This window comes from Bubalus bubalis, chromosome 19 (genome assembly GCF_019923935.1).
Source record: "Bubalus bubalis isolate 160015118507 breed Murrah chromosome 19, NDDB_SH_1, whole genome shotgun sequence".
In the NCBI taxonomy this organism is placed as follows: domain Eukaryota; kingdom Metazoa; phylum Chordata; class Mammalia; order Artiodactyla; family Bovidae; genus Bubalus; species Bubalus bubalis.
The window spans coordinates 40,065,986-40,090,072 of record NC_059175.1 but is presented as its reverse complement, the minus strand read 5'-3'; the positions used below and the strand labels follow the sequence as shown (position 1 = coordinate 40,090,072).

At 42.0% G+C, this 24,087-nt stretch overlaps 1 protein-coding gene and 1 long non-coding RNA gene across 5 annotated transcripts in view; one reads left to right on the top strand and one right to left on the bottom strand.

Annotated features, from left to right (window-relative positions):
- The window catches only part of LOC112580635, a 29,033-nt gene extending 23,632 nt beyond the window's left edge, over window positions 1-5,401 (top strand). The window contains exons 2-4 of one of the 2 annotated variants that reach the window (XR_006546652.2): window positions 3,578-3,697; window positions 4,348-4,452; window positions 5,268-5,401. This is a non-coding gene — a long non-coding RNA (uncharacterized LOC112580635). Of the gene's footprint in view, window positions 1-3,577; window positions 3,698-4,270; window positions 4,453-5,267 lie in introns of both variants that reach the window. The other variant, XR_006546651.2, reaches the window with a different exon arrangement.
- The window catches only part of ADAMTS12 (ADAM metallopeptidase with thrombospondin type 1 motif 12), a 380,497-nt gene that overhangs the window by 1,296 nt on the left and 355,114 nt on the right, over window positions 1-24,087 (bottom strand). For all 3 annotated transcript variants that reach the window (XM_006071881.4, XM_044932579.2, XM_044932578.2), the window contains one exon: window positions 16,034-16,193. In XM_006071881.4, the coding sequence (XP_006071943.3) occupies window positions 16,034-16,193 (160 nt within the window). The remainder of the gene's footprint in view (window positions 1-16,033; window positions 16,194-24,087) is intronic.

The following is a 24,087-nucleotide window of genomic DNA, read 5'->3' as shown; positions in this document are numbered from 1 at the left end:
TAACTTAAAATTCACAGTCCAAAACCACAATTACATTTGTACCAGCCTAATATCTTGACCATCCTTTCCTCATACATGACTGGACTAGATTGCTCAGGGACCATCCTCGCATATTCTGTGGGTGGTAGATACTCAGACTGCAGTGGCCCTTGCCTGGAAGAAGTTCAATAAGGGCCCAATAACAGATTTTTCTTTTATAAAATGAAATTGTTTTAAACTTTGCTTCAGTGCCTTTCAGAGCTCTGCCCGATTTTCTTTCTCCATTACACATTTGAATAGTCCTACAGTAAAGCTTTTTACCCCAAACAGGCTGCTGTCCTTGTAAATAGAATTGTCAGTAAAAGCAGAAATTGAGGTAATATTCCTCTTTACCTAAATCTGTGACAGCGTTTTGCCTCTCTCTGCATTTTTCACCTTCAGGTCACAAAGGCAAAAAATGCTTTTCACCTGCTCAGAACTCATCATTCCTTGACAGTGCCTTTTTTTTTTTTCTTCTTCTTCATGAAGAGATATCTTCTATTAACTGTCTAATTCCATTTGGTTTGCAAGTGTTAGCTGCATTTGAGAGTAGGTAACAGAACCCACGACCTTTTCATTGCTGCTGCTTTTCTTCTTCAGGCTTCGTCTTAAAACTATTATAAAAATCAGTGTCCCCTAATCCCACAGGAAACTTCTGTACATGATCTGATATTTCAGAAAGAGTACGTATTTCTGCCAAGTGTTCCTACTGTGGAATGGGAATCTGAGCTCTTCATCTCCCATGTTCCTGCAGGAGCAGCAGGTGTTCTCCATGGGGCCTATCAGAATGCAATGCACATCACAGGCAATCCACTAAAAAGACTGCAATGATGGAAAAAAACCTTACTCGCTTATATAGCTGAATGAATCAGTTCAGTTCAGTCGCTCAGTTGTGTCCGACTCTTTGCGACCCCATGAATCGCAGCACACCAGGCCTCCCTGTCCATCACCAACTCCCGGAGTTCACTCAAACTCATGTCCATCGAGTCGGTGATGCCATCCAGCCATCTCATCCTCTGTCGTCCCCTTCTCCTCCTGCCCCCAATCCCTCCCAGCATCAGAGTCTTTTCCAATGAGTCAACTCTAATACAACACATTAAATTCATGTTCTCAAGATGCATGCATGCGTGTGTGCTCACTTCAGCCGTGTCGGACTCTTTGTGACCCTATGGACTGTAGCCTGTCAGACTCCTCTGTCCATGGGATTCTCCAGGCAAGAATACTGGAGTGGATTGCTCTTTAGAATGAGGCAGGGCTTCCTTCCTAGGCTTCTGGCTTTAGAACAGGGCCCAGCATAGATGCCTGGGCATCATAGGGTTGCTCTGATCTCTAAGTCTCTCCTAAGGTCTAGTCAAGGCTATGGTCTTTCCAGTGGTCATGTATGGATGTGAGAGTTGGACTGTGAAGAAGGCTGAGCGCCAAAGAGTTGATGCTTTTGAACTGTGGTGTTGGAGAAGACTCTTGAGAGTCCTTTGGACTGCAAGGAGATCCAACCGGTCCATTCTGAAGGAGATCAGCCCTGGGATTTCTTTGGAAGGAATGATGCTAAAGCTGAAACTCCAGTACTTTGGCCACCTCATGGGAAGAGTTGACTCATTGGAAAAGACTTTGATGCTGGGAGGGATTGGGGGCAGGAGGAGAAGGGGACGGCAGAGGATGAGATGGCTGGATGGCATCACTGACTCGATGGATGTGAGTCTGAGTGAACTCCAGGAGTTGGTGATGGACAGAGAGGCCTGGCGTGCTGTGATTCATGGGGTCACTAAGAGTCAGACACGACTGAGCGACTGAACTGAATTGAAGGCCCATGTGGATGGTGGATGGAGAAGGTGCATCTGGGGTAACTCTGTCCCACAGTCTCCTTGCCGTGAACCTATGAGTGCTCCGGTGCTACTACAAGAGAAGACAGTGGAAGTTTGAAAGCTTAGCTTCTATTCCTCCTCTCCACAAAGCTTCTTTTGGCCATGTTGGACCACATGGATCCCTTCTGTCCCAATCTCCAAACCTGTATTATTATTGTAACATTTGTTCAAACATGGCACTATGTTCTATCTTAAACTGTTCTATAAATGGTGTGTGAGCCTTTTCTACTAAAGGCTGAAGTGTCACCTCTCTCTAGGGTGTCTACCATTCTACTGGGTTGGCCAAAAAGTTTGTTTGGGTTTGTCTAAAACACCTGATGGAAAAACCCAAATGAACTTTTTTGCCAACCCAGCAGAAAGGCTTCTTAGAGTACCTCCAAGTCTTTAACTTGTTCTGGGTTGAATTGTGTCCTCCAAAGCTTAAGTGTTCCTTCAAAGTTGAAATCTTAACCATTGGTACCTGTGAATGTGACCTTATTTGGAAATATTTCTTTGCAGATGTAAGGATGATATAAATCAAGATGCAGGCACACTGGAGTAGAGTGGGCTCTTAATCAACATGACTGTGTTCTTATCGAGAGAGAAGAGATAGACACACGTGGTAAAGAGAAAGCCATGCGATGACACAGACACACAGATGGCCATGTGATGATGGAGGCAGAGACTGGAGTTATGTAGCTACAAGTCAGGGAAAGCTGATGACCACCAGAAGCTAAGACAAGAGAGCACGATTCTACCAAGAACCTTGTTTTTTTTTTTTTTTTTTTTTTTTTTTTTTTTTAACCTCCTTGCCTCCAAAACAGTGAGAACAAATTTCTGTTGCTTTAAGCTTCTGATAGTTTGCAAGAGCCCTAGGAAAGTAATGTACCTCCTCCCCCATAACAAGGACAGAGATAATTTATTAAGCACTTACCACATACTAGGCAACATGCTTGATATATACTATTTCATTTGATCCTCACAGAATTTACTTATAGGTATATCTATTTTTATCCTTTACCAACAAAGGTCTGTCTAGTCAAGGCTATGGTTTTTCCAGTAGTCATGTATGTATGTGAGAGTTGGACCATAAAGAAAGCTGAGCACAGAAGAATTGATGCTTTTGAACTGTGGTGTTAGAGAAGACTCTTGAGAGTCCCTTGGACTGCAAGGAGATCCAACCAGTCCATTCTGAAGGAGATCAGCCCTGGGTGTTCATTGGAAGGACTGATGCTGAGGCTGAAACCCCAATACTTTGGCCACCTCATGCAAAGAGTTGACTCATTGGAAAAGACCCTGATGCTGGGAGGGATTGGGGGAAGGAGAAGAAGGGGACGACAGAGGATGAGATGGCTGGATGGCATGACTGACTCGATGGACATGAGTTTGGGTGAACTCCGGGAGTTGGTGATGGACAGGGAGGCCTGGCGTGCTGTGATTCATGGGGTCGCAAAGAGTCAGACACGACTGAGCGACTGAACTGAACTGAACTGATGTCTATTTTTCTCCTTTTAAAACTGAGGTTCCAGAAAGGCTTACTAACTGGCCCAACATCACACAGCTGGAAAGTAGACGGTGATGCTGGAATCCGAATGTTGCCTTAGTGCCTCTAGAGCTTTGCCTCCAAGAGAATGGATCTCTTGTGCTGGTGATGGGGAGGAGGGGCCCACATGGACAGGTTCTTCCCTGACCAGAACATCTTCATTTGTTTAACCCAGGGCTCCCACTTGTCAGGTCCACACCTCCAGGAATAAAAGGGACCCAACCAAGCCTGGTGTTCTTGCCTGATCTTGGGAACCATTGGATCACAAGCCCTGCTTTTCAAGCCCTGGGAACATGTAGGTCCTGAGTCTTCCTGTTTGAAAGTGGGGAACTGTAAATAAGAGTGGAGGAGGGCAGTGACCTATATTGGGAGCCTGTGTTCCAGGTCTATGTTTAGCAGCTCATTTAGACAATGACTATGAGCCCAACAACATGGCAGGGCTTAATTGCACCAGTTCTCCTCATTATTGTGAAACAATGAAGGCTGGCTGTGTTCATCAGCCAACTGGATCCCAGCCGAAGCACACACAATGCTTATAATTAGGGGCAACTTAGAGAGGACATCCCAATTTGCCTATGTCTGTTCAATAGAAATCACACTTGGAACTTAAAGGGACAGTTACAAGCTTGTTCCCTTGCTGTCAGCTATGTCTAAGTTGAAGGGATAACATTTTGTGCACAAAAGGTAAAAAATAATTTCCATGTTGTTGGCAAATACAGATTCTGTAAGACTTTGGGTTCCTTGAGGCCAGGGACTGTGGCATACTCATATCTATATCCTCAGTTTTTACGTTTTGCATGAAACGTATCTTGTGATCAGCAATATTTGCTGAACAAATGAATGAATTGAAATTCTGTTCATCTGGAAGAATATCTTTCAGTAGGAAGTCTGCTGAGGAGTGGCCAAGAGGGAGCAGTAAGACCCTGAGCCCACCTCTTCCCACAGGCATACTAAAATTACAACGATGTACAGAGTAACTACTGATGAGAAAGACTTGCAGAAAAGATCTTCTTCAACTAAAGATATAAAGAAGAAACCATAAGGAAACAGGTAGGCAGGATGGAGATGTAGTACAGTTAAGACCCATAACTCTGGGTGGGTGGACCACAAATGAAAATAATAATCACAGAGGTTCTCCGTGAGCAGGGGGCCTGACCCCCACATCAGGCTTCCCAGACTAGTAGTCCTGAATGAATAATATGAGTCCCCAGGACATCTGCCTTAAGGCTGATAGGACTCTAATTTAGGACAGCCCAAGGGCTGCTGGAAATAAAGACCCTATTCTTAAAGGGCTTCCCTACTGGCTCAGATGGGAAAGAATTCACTTGTGATGCAAGAGACCCAGGTTCAATCCCTGGGTCACGGAGATCCCCCCAGAGAAGAGAATTGTTACTACTCCAGAATTATTGCCTGGAGAATCCCATGGACAGAGGAGCCTGTGGGCTACAGGCAATGGGGTCACAAAGAGTCGGACATGACTGAGCAACTAACACTTTGATTTAAAGGGCACACACAAAATTTCACATGCTCCAGGACCCAAGGCAGAAGCAGTAATCTGAAGGCAGTCTGTCTGAACCAGGATGCCCCAGGTCAGGCAACCTCCAGGTGCAGACACAGTACCCCAGTCACCAGCAGCCCTGCTGCTTTAAGGCCCCTTGAGCTGCCTTGACTTGGCCCTGCCCACTGGAGGGCCTAGGGCCCAGCCCTTCACACCAGTGTGCTAGGACTAGCTCCAGGACCCCCAGGGCCCAGTCCCCACCCACCAGCAGGTTGACACATCAACTCCAGGACCCAGAAGTCCCAGGACCAGGTTTCACCCTGCAGCTTGCCATGTCAGTAACCCCTGGCCCTTGTCCATTTGGCAGGTCAACATCTTCTCTGAGACACCTTGGACCCTTCATCCAGCAGCCCCAGGATATGACCCTACCTACCAGTGGGTCAATACCAGCTCTAGGACCTTCAGGACCCTGTAACAAGAGACCCCCGAACCTGGCTCTACCTATCTGCAGGCTGGCATCAGCTCCAAGTCACCCTGGGTCACACATCAGCAGGCCAACAGCAGCTTTGGGACACCATGGACCTCATAGCCAGTCATGTTAGGAACCAGCTCTGCCTACAGGTAGGGTTGTAGTCAGCCATCTCATGTCCTGGCCCCACCAAGGCAGAGCCTGGCAGAAACCTACAGGAAGCCAGCCACACCTACCAGACCACCCACAGTGGTCAGCCCATCACAACAGAAGGACCCATGCAGCCCATGTGGGGACACCTTTAGAGCATAAAGTTTTTGTGATGAGAGCAGACTATGCTGCTGGAACACATAGGATTTCTCTACAAAAGGCTGCTTCTCCAAGGTCAGAAAACATAACCTATCAAGCGCACAGAAATAAAAAGAGCAAATTAGGCAAAATGAGGCAATAGAGGAATATATCCCAAATGAAGGAATAAGATAAAATCCCAGAACTAACTACACTGAAGACAGGCAACCCATCCAAAAAAGAGTTCAAGGTAATGATTATAAAGATGCTCAAAGAACTTGAGAGAAGAATCGGTGAATACAGTGAGAGGATTAACAAAGAAAGAATCAAACAGCTGAAGAATAGAAAAGCTGAAATAAAAAATATACTAAAAGGAATTAACAGTGGATGAGATGATAGGAACAGATCAGCGAGCTGGAAGACAGTAGTAGAAATACTGAAGTTGAACAGAAAAGCAAAAAAAAATAAATAAATAAAAATGAGGACAGTTTAGAGACCTCTGTGATGCAATATTAAGTGCACTAACATTCACACTATAGGGACCCCAGAAGGAAAATTAAGGAAATGGGCAGAGAACATATTTGATGATGTAATAACTAAAAACTGCCCTAACCTGGAAAAGGAAAGAGACATCCAGGTCCAGGAAGCACATAGTCCAAAATAGGATCAACTCAAAGATGATCACATTGAGACACAATGTAATTAAAATGGCAAAAATTATAGGGAGAAAATTAAAACCAGCAAGGGAAAAACAACAAGTACAAGAGCATTCCCATAAGGCTGTCAGCTGACTCTTCAGCAGAAACTCTGCAGGCCAGAAGGGCATGATACATTTAAAGTGATCAAAGAGGAAATTCTTGGTTGTAACCAAGAATATTCTACCTGATGGAGAGATTGGAAGTTTTACAAAAGCTAAGAAAATTTAGCATCACTAAACTTATCTGGTAACTCAGACAGTACAGAATCCACCTGCAATGCAGGAGACCTGGGTTCGATCCCTGGGTTGAGAAGATCCCCTAGAGAAGGGCATGGCAACCCACTCCAGTATTCTTGCCTGGAAAATCCCATAGACAAGAGGAGCCCGATGGACTACAGTCCATTGGGTTACCCAGAGTAGGACACGACTGAGCGACTAAGCACACAAATTAGCTTTATAAGAAATGCTAAAGGGACTTCTATAAGTGAAAAATAAAATGTCACAATTAGAAACATGAAAATTACAAAAGGAAAAATTAAACGGTAAATACAAATATGCAATAAAGGCAAATATACAAAAAATCCATCATGTAGAAAGATTAAAAGGCAAAAACAGCAAGTTCATCTATATCCACAGTAAGTAGTTAAGAAATACACAAACAAAAATGCATAAAATATGATGTCAAAAACAATAAACATGAGAGAGAGGAGTAAAAATGCGGGGCTGTTAACACATTATTGACCAGGGGATTTTAGTAGACACTAATGCCTGTGGCCAGTGAATTGGTATGCAAGTGAACACTCAAATGTCTCCAGTCAGTAACATTCAGGTAAAAAACAGATGTATTAATATGTCTCTGGTCAATAATGTGTTAAATGCATCCTATACATAGGAAATCCTAAAAAGATGTCAACAAAAACCACTAGAGCTCATCACTGAATTCAATAAAGTTGCAGGACACAAAGTTAATATACAGAAATCAGATGCATTTCTACACACTAACAATGAACTATCAGAGAAATAGAAGAAACAATTCTATTTACAATATCAAAAGGAATGAAATACCAAGGAATAAATTAAAGGAGTTAAAAACTGTACTTGGAAAACTATCAGACACTGATGAAAGAAAATGAAGAAGACACAATCAACTGGAAAGATATCCTGTGTTTATGAATTGGAAGAATTAATTCTGTTAAAATGACTATACTACCCAAGGAAATCTACAGATTCAATGCACTCCCTATCAAATTACCAAATGCATTTTTTACAGAACTAGAAGAGATTAATTCTTAAATTTGTATGGAAACACAAAAGATTCCCCAATAGCCAAAACAATCTTCAGAAAGAAGAACAAAGCTAGAGGTATTACATGTCCTGATTTCCAACTATCTGACAAAGCTATAGTAATCAAAACAGTATGGTACTGACACAAAAACAGACACTGCTCGATGGAACAGAAAAGACAGCCCAGAAACGGACCCACCCTCATATGGGCAAATAACCTATGACAAAACAGTGAAGACTATACAATGGGGGACTGACAGCCTCTTCAACAAATGGTGCTGGGAGAATGAACAGCTACATGCAAAAGAATCAAACTGGATTATTCTCTCACATCATGCACAAAAATATATTCAAAGTGGATTAAAGGCTTAAGTGTAAGAAAAAACCCACAAAATTTCTTGAAGAAAACAGCAGTACATGCTTTGATGTCAGTCTTAGTAATTTTTTTTTTTTTTTTTGGATCTGTCTATTTAGGTAAGGGAAACAAAAGCAAAAATAAATGAGGATATATCAAACTAAAAATCTTCTGCCTAGTGAAGGAAAATATCAACAAAACATAAAGGCTGCCTACTGAATACCCAAGATCCTGATGCTGGGAAAGACTAAAGGCAGGAGGAGAAGGGGATGACAGAAGATGAGATGGTTGAATGGCATCACCGACTCGATGAACATGAGTTTGAGCAAGCTCCGGGAGTTGGTGATGGACAGGGAAGCCTGGCTTACTGCAGTCCATGGGATTGCAAAGAGACACTACTGAGCAACTGAACTGAACTGAATTGGAGAAGATATTTGCAAACTGTATTTGATAAGGGGTTACTATCCAAAATATTCAAAGTTCTCATACATCAACATCAAAAAGCATGCTGCTAAGCTGCTGCTAAGTCGCTTCAGTCGTGTCCAACTCTGTGCAACCCCATAGACGGCAGCCAACCAGGCTCCTCCATCCCCGGGATTCTCCAGGCAAGAACACTGGAGTGGGTTGCCATTGCCTTCTCCAATGTATGAAAGTGAAAAGTGAAAGTCAAGTCGCTCAGTCGTGTCCAACTTTTTGCAACCCCATGGACTGCAGCCTACCAGGCTCCTCCATCCATGGGATTTTCCAGGCAAGAGTACTGGAGTGGGGTGCCATGGCCTTCTCCGAGACCTGATTAAAAGATGGGCAGAGGATCTGAACAGAAATTTTTCCAAAGACATGCAGCTGGGCAACAGGCATGTGAAAGGATGCTCAGCATTACTAATCATCAGGGAAATGCAACTCAAAACCACAATGAGATATCACTTCACACCAGTCAGAATGTCTTGCATCAAGAAGATCACAAATCACAAATGTTGGCCAGGATGTGGAGAAAAGGGAGCCCTTGTGCCCTGTTGGTGGGAATGCAAGTTGGTGCAGCTACTATGGAAAACAATATGGATATTCCTCAAAAAATTAAAAATAAAACTACCATACAATCCAAAAATCCCACTCCTAGGTATTTATCCAAAGAAAACAAGAACACTAATTAGAAAACACATATGTACCCTTATGTTCATTGCAGCAACAATAGCCAACATATGGAAATGACATAAATGCCCATCAATAGAAAAATAGATAAGATGTATATATCATTCAGATATGTACAATGAAGTAATACTCAGCCATGAAAAAGAAATGAGATCCTGCCATTTGCCACAATATGGATGAACCTAGAGGGTATTAACACTAAATTAAATCAGAGATCTTATATGTGGAATCTCCAAAAATAAAAAACAAAAACAGACTAATAGATACAGAGAACAAACAGGTGGTTTCCAGGAGAGTGTAGGGTAAGGGGAGGAAAAGAAATAGGTGGAGGATATTAAGAGGTACAGACTTCCAGTTACAAAATTAATGAGTCATGGGTATAGAATGTACAGTGTGGGGAATACAGTCAATAACTCTGTAATATATTTGTATGGTTACATACCATAACTAGACATCATTATGATCAGTTTGAACTGTATAGAAATATCAAATCAGTATGTTGTATACCAGGCACTAACGGTGTTGTTTGTTATGCTTCAAAAACTAACTAACTCATAGAGAAATAGGTCAGATTGTCGTTACCAGGGGTGGGGTCTTTTCACCAGATAAAGACAGAGGATGAGATGGTTGGAGAGCATCACCATCTCAATATACATGAGTTTGCGCAAACTCTGGGAGATAGTGAAGGACAAGGAAGCCTGTAGTACTGCAGTTCATGGGGTCACAAACCGACAGACACAACTTAGCAAGTGCACAACAACAACAGAGGTGGGTGGTGTGGTGGGGGTGGGAATTGGATGAAGGCAATCAAAAGGTAGAAACTTCTGGTTATAACATAAGTACTAAGGATGTAACATATAACATGACAAATATAGTTAGTGATGCTGTACATTATATATGAAAGTGGTTAAGAGGAATCCTAAGCATTCTCATCACAAAACAATTTTTTCTATTTCTTTAATTTTGTATCTATGAGATGATGTCCATTTGCAAACTTTTCATGATTATCACTCCCTGTTGTAATTAAATAATTACATGTAATAATTATGCTGTACACCTTAAACTTATATAGTGCTATATGTCAATTATATCTCAAATAAAACTGGGACAAAAAATTTTAAAAGTCTACTGACTCAAATGTTTATTTGTATCAACTTTAAGTCCTGTCATTCCTTATTACTTTTATTATTTGTATTTACTTCTGTACCCCTCATTCCCCAAATTAAAAAACAACAACTCAAAAATGGTGTGCATAAAGGGTTAGCTTTTGATTTTTAATCATTATGAATGTAATGTCTAGAATATAGATGATACTCAGTAAATATTTCTGAATGAATTAAAAATTTTTTTTTCTAATCCCAGATACTTGGATTCTATAGTCCCCACTATGAAAGTGGTAATTCTAATTTAGATTTTAAGTCACTAGCAATTTAGACAGCACCTAAAGGAAGTAAAAGGCAAACCTTACATGAATTCATACCTGATTTTACAAGATGGGCATGTGCTCAGTCGCTCAGTCATGTCTGACTCTTTGCAACCCTATGCACTATAGCTCATCAGGTTCCTCTGTCCATGGGATTTCCCAGGCAAGAGTACCTGAGTGGGTTGCCATTTTTGTCTCCCAGGGAACTTCTCGGCCCAGTGATTGAACCATGTTTCCTGTGTGTCCTGCATTGGCAAGTGGATTCTTTACCACTTGCCACCTAGGAAGTTCAAGATGGGCTTGGGGGCATGTTTACTGTGGTGGCTGGCCAGCTGAGAAGAATCTGGGCATTGGATGATATTTGGCAAAACTAATACAATTATGTAAAGTTTAAAAATAAAAAAAAAAAGCATTTTAGAGGGCATGAGTGTCAGGATCAGATCAGACCAGTCGCTCAGTCATGTCCGACTCTTTGCGACCCCATGAATCACAGCATGCCAGGCCTCCCTCTCCATCACCAACTCCCGGAGTTCACTCAGACTCACGTCCATTGAGTCAGTGATGCCATCCAGCCATCTCATCCTCTGTCATCCCCTTCTCCTCCTGCCCCCAATCCCTCCCAGCATCAGAGTCTTTTCCAATGAGTCAACTCTTCACATGAGGTGGCCAAAGTACTGGAGTTTCAGCTTTAGCATCATTCCTTCCAAAGAAATCCCAGGGCCGATCTCCTTCAGAATGGACTGGTTGGATCTCCTTGCAGTCCAAGGGACTCTCAAGAGTCTTCTCCAACACCACAGTTCAAAAGCATCAATTCTTCGGTGCTCAGCCTTCTTCACAGTCCAACTCTCACATCCATACATGACCACAGGAAAAACCATAGCCTTGACTAGACGAACCTTTGTTGGCAAAGTGATGTCTCTGCTTTTGAATATGCTATCTAGGTTGGTTATAACCTTCCTTCCAAGAAGTAAGTGTCTTTTAATTTCATGGCTGCAGTCACCATCTGCAGTGATTTTGGAGCCCAGAAAAATAGTCTGACACTGTTTCCACTGTTTCCCCATCTATTTCCCATGAAGTGGTGGGACCAGATGCCATGATCTTCGTTTTCTGAATGTTGAGCTTTAAGCCAACTTTTTCATTCTCCACTTTCACTTTCATCAAGAGGCTTCTGAGTTCCTCTTCACTTTCTGCCATAAGGGTGGTGTCATCTGCATATCTGAGGTTCTTGATATTTCTCCCGGCAATCTTGATTCCAGCTTGTGTTTCTTCCAGTCCAGCATTTCTCATGATGTACTCTGCATATAAGTTAAATAAACAGGGTGACAATATACAGCCTTGACGAACTCCTTTTCCTATTTGGAACCAGTCTCTTGTTCCATGTCCAGTTCTAACTGTTGCTTCCTGACCTGCATACAAATTTCTCAAGAGGCAGATCAGGTGGTCTGGTATTCCCATCTCTTTCAGAATTTTCCACAGTTTCTTGTGATCCACACAGTCAAAGGCTTTGGCATAGTCAATAAAGCAGAAATAGATGCCTTTCTGGAACTCTCTTGCTTTTTTGATGATCCAGCGGATGTTGGCAATTTGATCTCTGGTTCCTCTGCCTTTTCTAAAACCAGCTTGAACATCAGGAAGTTCACGGTTTACATATTGCTGAAGCCTGGCTTGGAGAATTTTGAGCATTACTTTACTATCGTGTGAGATGAGTACAATTGTGCAGTCGTTTGAGCATTCTTTGGCATTGCCTTTCTTTGGGATTGGAATGAAAACTGACCTTTTCCAGTCCTGTGGCCACTGCTGAGTTTTCCAAATGTGCTGGCATATTGAGTGCAGCATTTTCACAGCATCATCTTTCAGGATTTGGAATAGCTCAACTGGAATTCCATCACCTCCACTCGCTTTGTTCGTAGTGATGCTTTCTAAGGCCCACTTGACTTCACATTCCAGGATGTCAGGCTCTAGGTCAGTGATCACACCATCGTGATTATCTGGGTCGTGAAGATCTTTTTTGTACAGTTCTTCTGTGTATTCTTGCCATCTCTTCTTAATATCTTCTGCTTCTGTTATGTCCATACCATTTCTGTCCTTTATTGAGCTCATCTTTGCATGAAATATTCCTTTGGTATCTCTGATTTTCTTGAAGAGATCCCTAGTCTTTCCCATTCTGTTGTTTTCCTCTATTTCTTTGCATTGATCGCTGAAGAAGGCTTTCTTATCTCTTCTTGCTATTCTTTGGAACTCTGCATTCAGATGTTTATATCTTTCCTTTTCTCCTTTGCTTGTCACTTCTCTTCTTTTCACAGCTATTTGTAAGGCCTCCCCAGACAGCCATTTTGCTTTTTTGCATTTCTTTTCTATGGGAATGGTCTTGATCCCTGTCTCCTGTACAATGTCATGAACCTCATTCCATAGTTCATCTGATGAACTATGGAATGAGTGCCAGGATAGCTTTTCTTAAATCCAAGAATCTCATGCAGTTGCTCTTTCCTGTTGTTTCTATATGAGTAAGCATGGCTCTGCCTTCAAGAGAAGCTTGTAATTACCTTTTGTTGTCCTGATAATTGTTGGTGAGTAGAATTCATTGTTATTTACATCCATTGCCAGCCAACTGTTAGTCATCACCTCTTCAGTGTGAGATTTCAATGTAAAAATTACCAGATACACATTTAACCCAATTTTGATTGTTGAAAACTGTCTTAAACTCTCGTGTTGCTGGGCAGTGCGATGTATGTATAATGTAAAATAACCTATAGGGACTTCCCTGGCTGTCCAGTGGTTAAGACTCCATGCTTCCACTGCAGGGAGCATGGGTTCAATCCCTGGTCAGATTCTGCACGCTGCAAGGTGTAGCCACAAACAACAACAACAAACCCTAGGCATGGTCAACCAAGACTATGTTGCTGCCTGGATTATATAAAAACCAACATAATTTAGAAGGATTCTGTGCCCTCAGCATTTTAAAAAGTGGTACCAGAGAATGTGATGGAATGAAAGGAAAAGAGTTCCAAATTGACCCTTTGGTCTAGAACAGGATGCTTCTTATGAAAAGAGGCTCATGACTGCTAATTATTAGAGAAATGTGAAACAAAACTACATTGAGGTACCTACAGATTATCATACTAAGTGAAGTAAGTCAGAACGAGAAAGACAAATACCACATGCTATCACTTATATTGTATGTGGATTCTAAAATATGACCCCGATGAACCTGTCTATGAAACAGAAACAGACTCAAAGGCATAGAGAACAGGCTTGTGGTTACCAAGCATGGGGGTGGGAGAGGGATGGATTGGGCTTCTGGGATTAGCAGGTGCAAACTATTATATACATAGACTGGATAGACAACACGGTCCTACTGAATACAGGTAACTATATTCAATATCCTGTGATAAACCAGAATGGGAAAGAACATGAACAAGAATATATACAATGGAATCACTTTGTTGTACAGGAGAAATTAACACAACGTTGTAAATCAACCGTACTTGAATAAAATTAAAAAATAGAACAGGGTGCTTCTCAAGCCTTAAGGCACATCCAAATCACCTGGGATTCTTGTTTAACTGCAGATTCTGATTCAGTAGGTCTGGGGTGAGGCCAGAGATCCCGCATTTCTGAGAAGCTCCCAGGTGATGCCAATGCAGCTAGTCCAGGGGCCACACTTTGAGTAGCTGAGAGTCTGGAAGACTAAAACTTAATAAAACCTCTGAAAACAAGCCCCAGGTAGCTCTGTTTGGAGTTTAGAGTAAGGCCAATGACAGCCACTGTCAAATGCACGCTGGTCAGAGAGAAGCTGCATGTGATCATTAGATCTGAAGCATTTTCTCAGTGCACTTTGTTCAGGATTTCCAACCCATACCTCTCTCCTGACTTCTGCACCTGTGTAAAAACCAATCACAGGCCACTCCTACCTAAAGGATTCATAGACTGCTCTGAAAACATATCCCACACAGAACACAATACCTTTCCTGGTTCCCAAATCCACCCTGGGCCTCCTCTTTCAGGGAATGGTAGCCTCATCTACTCAGCTACCCAAGTCGGACATCTGGGCTTTGTTCTCCCTCCTCTTTTCCAGCACAAAGTCCTGTCAGGTCTCTCTTTTAAGCAGCCCTTGAATCCACTTACTTCTGTCTGCTTGCACTTCTGCTGCCTTAGTTCATGCCACACACATCTCCTGATTAAGGTACAGTTGCGTCCCTGACCTGGTCCCCTTCTCCACCTTCCACAGTGTAGCATGCATGACTCTCTTACCTTGACTCCCCTGTTTGGAATACTTCAAGGGCTCCCATCTGCCCTAGGCATAAATCAGCTCATCAGCATGCTTCACAAGGCTCTTTATCCTCTAGCTCCAGCTTACCTCGCTAGTCCTACTGCTTCCTAACTCCCCTTGAACTGTGTACTGTATTTAGACTTACATGCCATGACATCATCTTCTTCCTGCTTACTGCATACTCTGAAAGCTGCTCTTGGAAACTGCAGCCTGACCTTTCTACTCATCCTTCACTTCCCTCCACCCCCACCCCCAGTTTATGTGTGATGACCTTCCCAAGTACTCTCTTAACATCATAACCTCACTGGTTGGTGATCTTCCTCATTTGATATTATGTTTGGCACACAGCAAGTGCTCAACAAATATCTGTTAAATAAATACACCATCTGTAGATAAACAATCTTTAGGGAAACTCTTCTCAATATATTTACTCTGACTACAGTCTCTGCTGAATGCCAGACCTCAGTGCTCAGAAGGAGGCAAGGAGCAGATCTATAAACCACAGGTTTCGCTACCGCTCACGCTTAAAAGTATTTGAAAAAAGACTACTACTGGTAGAGAGCCTTAAATACCTTCAAGTCTACCTTTCCTGGGAGCTTATGGTCAATGGTATCAGAGTGTGGGTGTGTAAACTCTCAGTCCATTGGCCTCGAGAGCAGATAGCTCTGAGACTTAACTTTCCCCTGGAGTGTCCCCGTGGGACCAGGTTGAAGTCAGGACTGTGTCTGAAATGGCAGGCTGGCTGTGCTTTCTCTCTTTTCTGCCTTGTTTCCCTCTCCCTCAGCATCTTCCATGGGAGCACTTGCTTAATGAATCCCTGGGACACAGGTGTGCACCTTGGAGTCTGTTTCTGCAGAACCTAAGACATCAGTGCTGGATGATAGAAAGGGCCATTTAGCACTTGACTGGGCTCCTGAGAAAGGCTAGATAGAACATTTCTCAGAAACCTTGAAAAAACAGAAGTGATTCTCATCTGTGTGGGAAATCAGTGTGAATGTGCTCTCAGATAGGAAAAGGGATGAGATAGTCCCTCAAGGAGCTAGTGTCAAACTTTACCAAATCAGACAAATGGCTCCCAGAGGAGCTGGCTCAGTAACAGGGACTAAAATGGCCCACAGACGTAGTCATGCAGGACAGTTTACTTATGAAAAGCTCTATGAAAAGCTCTATGCCCCCCTGAGCAAAGCCATTCACCTACCAGCATTCTTCCGGCAGGCCTGCGGGTTGCACTTCTGGAATTCCGGGGGTCTGGGTTCATGATCACACAGGCATTGGTCCTGGCCTTCGGTTTTATTGTTCTCTGAGGCCACACAATGGACAGTCCTCTTCTGAAAGCCACCTCCACAGGACACAGTGCACTGGAAGAGAGGGGCACATGGAGAGAGTCAGAATTCTCTCCCAAGATTGCTGGGGGAACTCCGGCAGAGGTGCTCTAACCCCACAGTGGTCAAGTAGGTTGTGCTGCAAAGTCCCTTCAGTCATGTCCAACTCTTTGTGACCCCATGGACTGTAGCTCGCTAGGCTCCTCTGTCCATGGGATTCTCCAGGCAAGAATACTGGAGTGGGTTGCCATGCCCTCCTCCAGGGGGACCCAGGGATTGAACTCACATCTCTTAGGTTTCCTGCACTGGGAGGCGGATATTTTACCACTAGTGCCACCCAGAAGGACGGTCAAATAGAGGAAGCCTCAATTATCACAGGTCTTTTTGAAGGAGTCATCGAATAAAAGCAGGAATAATTTGGAGATGTGAATTTAGGAAGAGTTTAGGTTATAGACTGGCAATTGAATTTGGCTTAATTTACTATTGGGTTCTCTGAAGAATGTGGACAGAGGGTGAACTGCAAGCAACACAGAAAAAATTTCTTATCTGGGCCCTGGTGCCTCAGCAATCCAGTTTCTCTAAACTGGTTTCGATCTGGGGCTGGGAATCAGGTGTGAGGAGAAGGCACAGAGCTACCAGGAAGGCTCAGAGAGGATAAAAAGGGAAGAGGGAGAAGAAAAGCAAGGTGGAACGGAGGGAGGATTTGGAATGGACTTGGATGCATGTGTGGCCTCAAGCCACCTAACAGACAAGATTCATGTAATGTTCTGATGTATATGGCTGCCTGGAAGCAGAAGGAGACTCTCTGGGCTGTGAAAACCATCGGGGGATGTAATAAAATGTGTCTGAATATATTATATATACATATATAGATCAGATCAGATCACATCAGATCAGTTGCTCAGTCGTGTCTGACTCTTTGCGACCCCATGAATCGCAGCACGCCAGGCCTCCCTGTCCATCACCAACTCCCGGAGTTCACTCAGACTCACGTCCATCAAATCAGTGATGCCATCCAGCCATCTCATCCTCTGTCCTCCCCTTCTCCTCCTTCCCCCAATCCCTCCCAGCATCAGAGTCTTTTCCAACGAGTCAGCTCTTCGCATGAGGTGGCCAAAGTACTGGAGTTTCAGCTTCAGCATCATTCCTTCCAAAGAAATCCCAGGGCCGATCTCCTTCAGAATGGACTGGTTGGATCTCCTTGCAGCCCAAGGGACTCTCAAGAGTCTTCTCCAACACCACAGTGCAAAAGCATCAATTCTTCAGCGCTCAGCCTTCTTCACAGTCCAACTCTCACATCCATACATGACCACAGGAAAAAACCATAGCCTTGACTAGACGGACCTTTGTTGGCAAAGTAATGTCTCTGCTTTTGAATATACTTTCTAGGTTGGTCATAACTTTCCTTCCAAGGAGTAAGCGTCTTTTAATTTCATGGCTGCAGTCACCATCTGCAGTGATTTTGGAGCCCCCAAAAATAAAGTCTGACACTGTTTCCCCATCTATTTCCCATGAAGTGATGGGACTGGATGCCATGATCTTCGTTTTCTGAATGTTGAGCTTTAAGCCAACTTTTTCACTCTCCACTTTCACTTTGATCAAGAGGCTTTTGAGTTCCTCTTCATTTTCTGCCATAAGGGTGGTGTCATCTGCATATCTGAGGTTCTTGATATTTCTCCCGGCAATCTTGATTCCAGCTTGTGCTTCTTCCAGTCCAGCGTTTCTCATGATATACTCTGCATGTAAGTTAAATAAACAGCATGACAATAAACAGCCTTGACATACTCCTTTTCCTATTTGGAACCAGTCTGTTGTTCCATGTTCAGTTCTAACTGTTGCTTCCTGACCTGCATACAAATTTCTCAAGAGGCAGATATATATAGATACTCTTTTTAAAAAATTATTTTTATTGTGGTAAAATATATACTGAAGAATTGATGATTTCAAATTATGGTGCTACAGAAAACTTTTGAGAGTCCTTTAGACTGCAAGGAGATCAAACCAGGCAATCCTAAAGGAAACCAATCCTGAGTGTTCATTGGAAGGACTAATGCTAAAGCTGAAGCTCTAACATTTTGGCCACCAGATGCAAAGAGCCAACTTGCTGGAAAAGACCCTGATGCTGGGAAAGATTGAAGGCAGGAGGAGAAGGGGACGACAGAGGGTGAGACAGTTGGATAGCATCACCAACTCAGTGAACATGAATTTGAGCATACTCTGGGAGATAATGAAGGACAGGGAAGCCTGGCATACTGCAGTCTATGGAGTCACAAAGAATTGTACATGAGTTACTGACTGAACAGTAACAACAAAAATACGTAAAACATAAAATTTATTTTAACCATTTTCCACTATACAGATTCACTTAAATACATTCACATTGTTCTATGATCATTACCACCAAACATCTCTAGGACGTTTCCATTTTCCCAAATAGAAACCTTCTATGCCTCAACCCACCTCTGCCCCACCCCTGGCAACTATCATTCTAAATTTTTTCTCAATGAATTTGACTACTTGAGGTACCTCATATGAGTGGAACCATACAGTATTTGTCATTTTGTGACTTGCTTATTTCAATTAACATAGTTTCCTCCATGTTATAGCAAGTGTCAACATTTCCCTAGATGCAACAACATTCCATTGTATGTAGAGAATACTTTTTTCTTTTTTTTTTTTGAGATCACATTTTCTTTATCCATTGATGGACACTTGGGTAGCTTCCACATTCCGGCTGTTGTAAACTACATATACTCTTATGATTTTCATTCTATTTCATATTTTACTACTTTTAGTCTCATCTTTCTTATATAATTAAAATCTCCCTAAGAGAAGAAACCAGTTCTCCTTTCTTTATCCTGCATGGCAGGTAGGTAAGTGCTAAACATAGCCTGACCATACAGTAAATACTCATTGACTGACTGCCAGAAAAAGACTGCTGCATGCCAAACTCTGGAAAAATCTCCAGGCCCTAAATATTCCATCTGCCATTTGAATTACTGTTGGTCAACAAGACTATAGTTGTTGTTCAGTCGCTAAGTCATGTCCGACTCTGCGACCCCATGGACTGCAGCACACCAGGCCTCCCTGTCCCTCACCATGTCCCGAAGTTTGCCCAAGTTTCATGTCCATTGCATTGGTGATGCCATCCAGCCATCTCATCCTCTGATGCCCTCTTATCCTGCCCTCAATCTTTCCCAGCACCAGGGACTTTTGCAATGAGTCAACTGTTTGCATCTGGCTTAGACAGTCAACAAGATTACTAGATTTTAAAATACTACCCACACTGGGGCACCACTGAAACTCAGAATACTGCTACCAAACCCTGTTTCTCACAAAACTCCAAATGGAATAAGAGGAGAAACATCAAATTTTTCTTAACACCCACAGCTTTATTTTAATCTGTTCTTCATAAAGCCTAGAGCAAGGTGATAAGCATGGAACTTCATGTTATTTTATAAAGTCAGAGATTCCTCTGATTAAACCTAAAGGTAACTTTATTCAGTGAATAAAATTGATATGAATCAAATTCTCTGTGGGGAAAAAGATAAGAAAATAACTATGTAACTGATCCTGAGTAGACAAAGTGTGCAACACAGGACAGAAGGAAGAACAAGGGAAATTAATAAAGGGTGTTGGATGTCCTGGACCAGAATTCAGGAAACTTGGGCTTTCTCACTCTTACACATTGTCCTGGATCTTACTCAACCGCTCTCTTTCTTCTACTGTAAAATAAGATTGTTAGATAAAGAACATATGACTTCCTTTACTGCTTTCTACTTCTAAGGATCTGATGGAACTAGGCTGGGCTGGTGGTCCTGGGTGCTGAAGTCACACAGGCCCCCTGGGCAGGACAAATGTAGATCAATGAAATACAACAGAAAGCCCAGAAATAAACCCATGTACCTATGGTCAATTAATCTTCAACAAAGGAGGCAATAATATACGATGGACAAAAGACAGTCTCTCCAATAACTGGTGCTGGGAAAATTGGACAATTTACCAGTTTTCCAATGTAAAAGAATGAAATTAGAATATTCTCTAACACCATATATAAAAAATAAACTCAAAATAGATTAAAGACCTCAGTGTAAGACTGGATACTATCAAACTCTTAGAGGAAAACAGAGGCAGAACACTCTTTGACATAAATCACAGCAATATCTTTTTTGATCTACCTCCTAGAGTAATGAAAATTAAAACAAAAATAAACAAATATAGCCTAATTAAATTCAAAAACTTTTGCAGAGCAAAGGAAATTGTAAACAAAATGAAAAGACAACCTACAGAATGGGAGAAAGTATCTGCAAATGAAAGGGCTGATGAGGGATTAATATTCAAAATCTACAAACAACTCAGGTAGATCCATATTAAAAAAAAAAAAAAAAGACCACAACCCAATAAAAAAATGGGCAGAATAGCTAAATAGACATTTCTCTAAAGAAGACATACAGGTAATCAAAAAGCACATGAAAAGATAGTCAACACTGAGACTTCCTTGCTGGCCCAGTCCTTAAGACTTGGAGCTTTCAATGTAAGGGGACACATGTTCAACCCCTATTTGGGGAACTAAGACCTCACATGCCACACAGACAAAAAAAAAAAAAAAAAAAAAGGTACTCAACATTGCTAATTATCATTGTTTTAATGGCTAAGTCATGTCTGACTCTTTTGCAACCCCATGGACTATAGCCCATCAGGGTCCTCTGTCCATGGGATTTCTCAGGTAAGAATACTGGAGTGGCTTGCCATTTCCTTCACCAGGGGATCTTCCTGATCCAGGGATTGAACCTGTGTCTCCTGTATTAGCAGGCAGATTCTTTATCACTGAGCCACCAGGGAAGCCCTCACTAATTATTAGACAAATCAGAATGACCATAATAAAAAATTCTACGAACAATCAATGCTGGAGAGGGTGTGGGTAAAAGGGAACCTTCCTATACCACTGGTGGGAATGTGAATTGGTACCACCACTATGGTGAACAGTATAGAGGCTCCTTAAACACTAAGGTTGCCATATGATCCAACAATATCACTCTTGGGTATGTGTCTGGAGTAAAGAATAATTTAAAAAGACACATGCACCCCAATGTTCACTGCAGTAGTCGTTACAACAGCCAAGACATTGAAGCAACCTAAATGTCCATCAACAGATAAATGGATGAAGAAGGTGTGGTACATATTCAAGAACATTGCATGCATGCTCAGTCGCTCAGTTGTTTTTTTTTTTTTTTTTTGTTCCTTTTCTGTGCAGATTTTTTTCATTCATTTTTTTTTTAAATTTTATTTTATTTTTAAACTTTACATAACTGTATTAGATTTGCCAAATATCAAAATGAATCCGCCACAGGTTTACATGTGTTCCCCATCCTGAACCCTCCTCCCTCCTCCCTCCCCATTCCATCCCTCTGGGTCGTCCCAGTGCACCAGCCCCAAGCATCCAGTATCGTGCATCAAACCTGGACTGGCAACTCGTTTCATACATGATATTTTACATGTTTCAATGCCATTCTCCCAAATCTTCCCACCCTCTCCCTCTCCCACAGAGTCCATAAGATTGTTCTATACATCAGTGTCTCTTTTGCTGTCTCGTACACAGGGTTATTGTTACCATCTTTCTAAATTCCATATATATGCGTTAGTATACTGTATTGGTGTTTTTCTTTCTGGCTTACTTCACTCTGTATAATAGGCTCCAGTTTCATCCACCTCATTAGAACTGCTTCAAATGTATTCTTTTTAATGGCTGAATAATACTCCATTGTGTATATGTACCACAGCTTGCTTATCCATTCATCTGCTGATGGGCATCTAGGTTGCTTCCATGTCCTGGCTATTATAAACAGTGCTGCGATGAACATTGGGGTACTCGTGTCTCTTTCCCTTCTGGTTTTCTCAGTGTGTATGCCCAGCAGTGGGATTGCTGGATCATAAGGCATGTCTATTTCCAGTTTTTTAAGGAATCTCCACACTGTTCTCCATAGTGGCTGTACTAGTTTGCATTCCCACCAACAGTGTAAGAGGGTTCCCTTTTCTCCACACCCTCTCCAGCATTTATTACTTGTAGACTTTTGGATTGCAGCCATTCTGTCAGTCGCTCAGTTGTGCCTGACTCTTTGTGACCCAATGGACTCTAGCCTGCCTGGCTCCTCTGTCCATGGGATTTCCCAGGCAAGAATACTGGAGTGGGTAGCCATTTCCTTTTCCAGGGGATCTTCCTGACCCAAGGATCAAACTTCGATCTTCTTCAGTGGCAAGTAGATTCTTTACACACCTGGGAAGCCCCCAATGGAATATCACTCAGCCATAAAAATGCTTATTGGTAATTTTTAATCTATGGGATTTTATGCCCCTGAATGAGCCCAAATTTACAGAATTTTTATGACAGTTCATATTATATCAAATTTTCTTTTTTTTTAATTTTATTTTTAAACTTTACATAATTGTATTAGTTTTGCCAAATATCAAAATGAATCCGCCACAGGTATACATGGGAACACATGTATATCAAATTTTCTTTTCACATTTGATTTGATTAGTGATGCTTATAATTGTTACACAGGACACCAGGATATTTATGAAGAGCTTAATTCTAAAACACATCTTTGTTTGTTGAGTACAATATTTTCAGGTTGTGAAATCAAAGATGGATGAGGAAAAACCGGTTTTTAGAAATAACTGAACCTCTAATAAATAGGAAGTAAATTTCCAAGGCAGATATTTTAAGATGCCTAAATGTAAATTAAATTTTCTCATTATGAAAAATAATACAAGTGTATGACATTGTTTTCGGATGTTCACAAGACCCATGGGAGAGAGAAGAAGGTGGGTACTGCCCGTGGCAGACAGCTTAGTAGCATGCACAACCAGAAGCTTGCCTGGACTCCAGAATCTCCTTTGGCAGTTCATCACAACTCAACATTAGATGTCAACGAACATAGGGCATTTATAGAAATTACTATGGGTCCTATCTGTCTAAGGGAATGGTTGATGTCACTCTTCATTGTCTACCAGGCATTTTTAAGGTATGAAGATAATAAAATATGTACTTTTAATTTGTTGTAGGCTGATTAATGTACAATATTCCTTTGGCAGTAATGAGGCATCTTATTATTCCTGGATTGAGTGAGGTGGTATCCAGAGACTGATGCAACCTTAAGCTGGATGCACCAAATAAGAGGTTTTTTTTGTTTTTGTTTTTGTTTTTAAGAGTACATGCCAGCATTCAAATTGAGCATGGTTATGCAGGTATAACTAGATAAGTACAACAATGAAAATTACTATGAACATATCAACCTAAGACTATCTGGGGACATGCTATTTGGCAAAATATTGCATTAGCCTGTGTTATAATTATAACCATCAAAAGATACTCACATAAGAACAAGTTACTTTAAAAAATATTAATAGTTGAATGGTTAGTGTATCAGATCTTCTAGCTCTCCTTGTCTCCTGCTGTTGGCCTTTGATGGGCCCCAACTGATGAGGCAACCCACTTCATGAAAGCACAACCCTTGGGCTTGTTGTGTGCCTCTGACCCTGACTCTGAATTTTGTTATTGCCAGTGAGATGTGAGACTCAGTGGGACCTGCCCACACCTGAATTACCCAGGACAATGGGAGATGCTATCCATCGAAGGGGAGACTTTTACACAATGCTGGGAGATAGGAGCCAGTAGATAATCTCTCTTCTTGTCTCTGGACAAACTATGTGACAGCAGTTCAAACAGCTTTATAAAGACCTTCTTTCAAGAGCAAGCCATCAGTTGCTCTTAGACACCAAGCAGTCTAAGTTAGGAAAAAACAATCACCCTGGGAATGGACCACCTTGCACCTGATTCCCCTTCTTCCCTGCCTCCTTCCTCTTTTCTATCATTTCTGCTTCCCTCAGTTCAGTTCAGTCGCTCAGTCATGTCCGATTCTTTGTGACC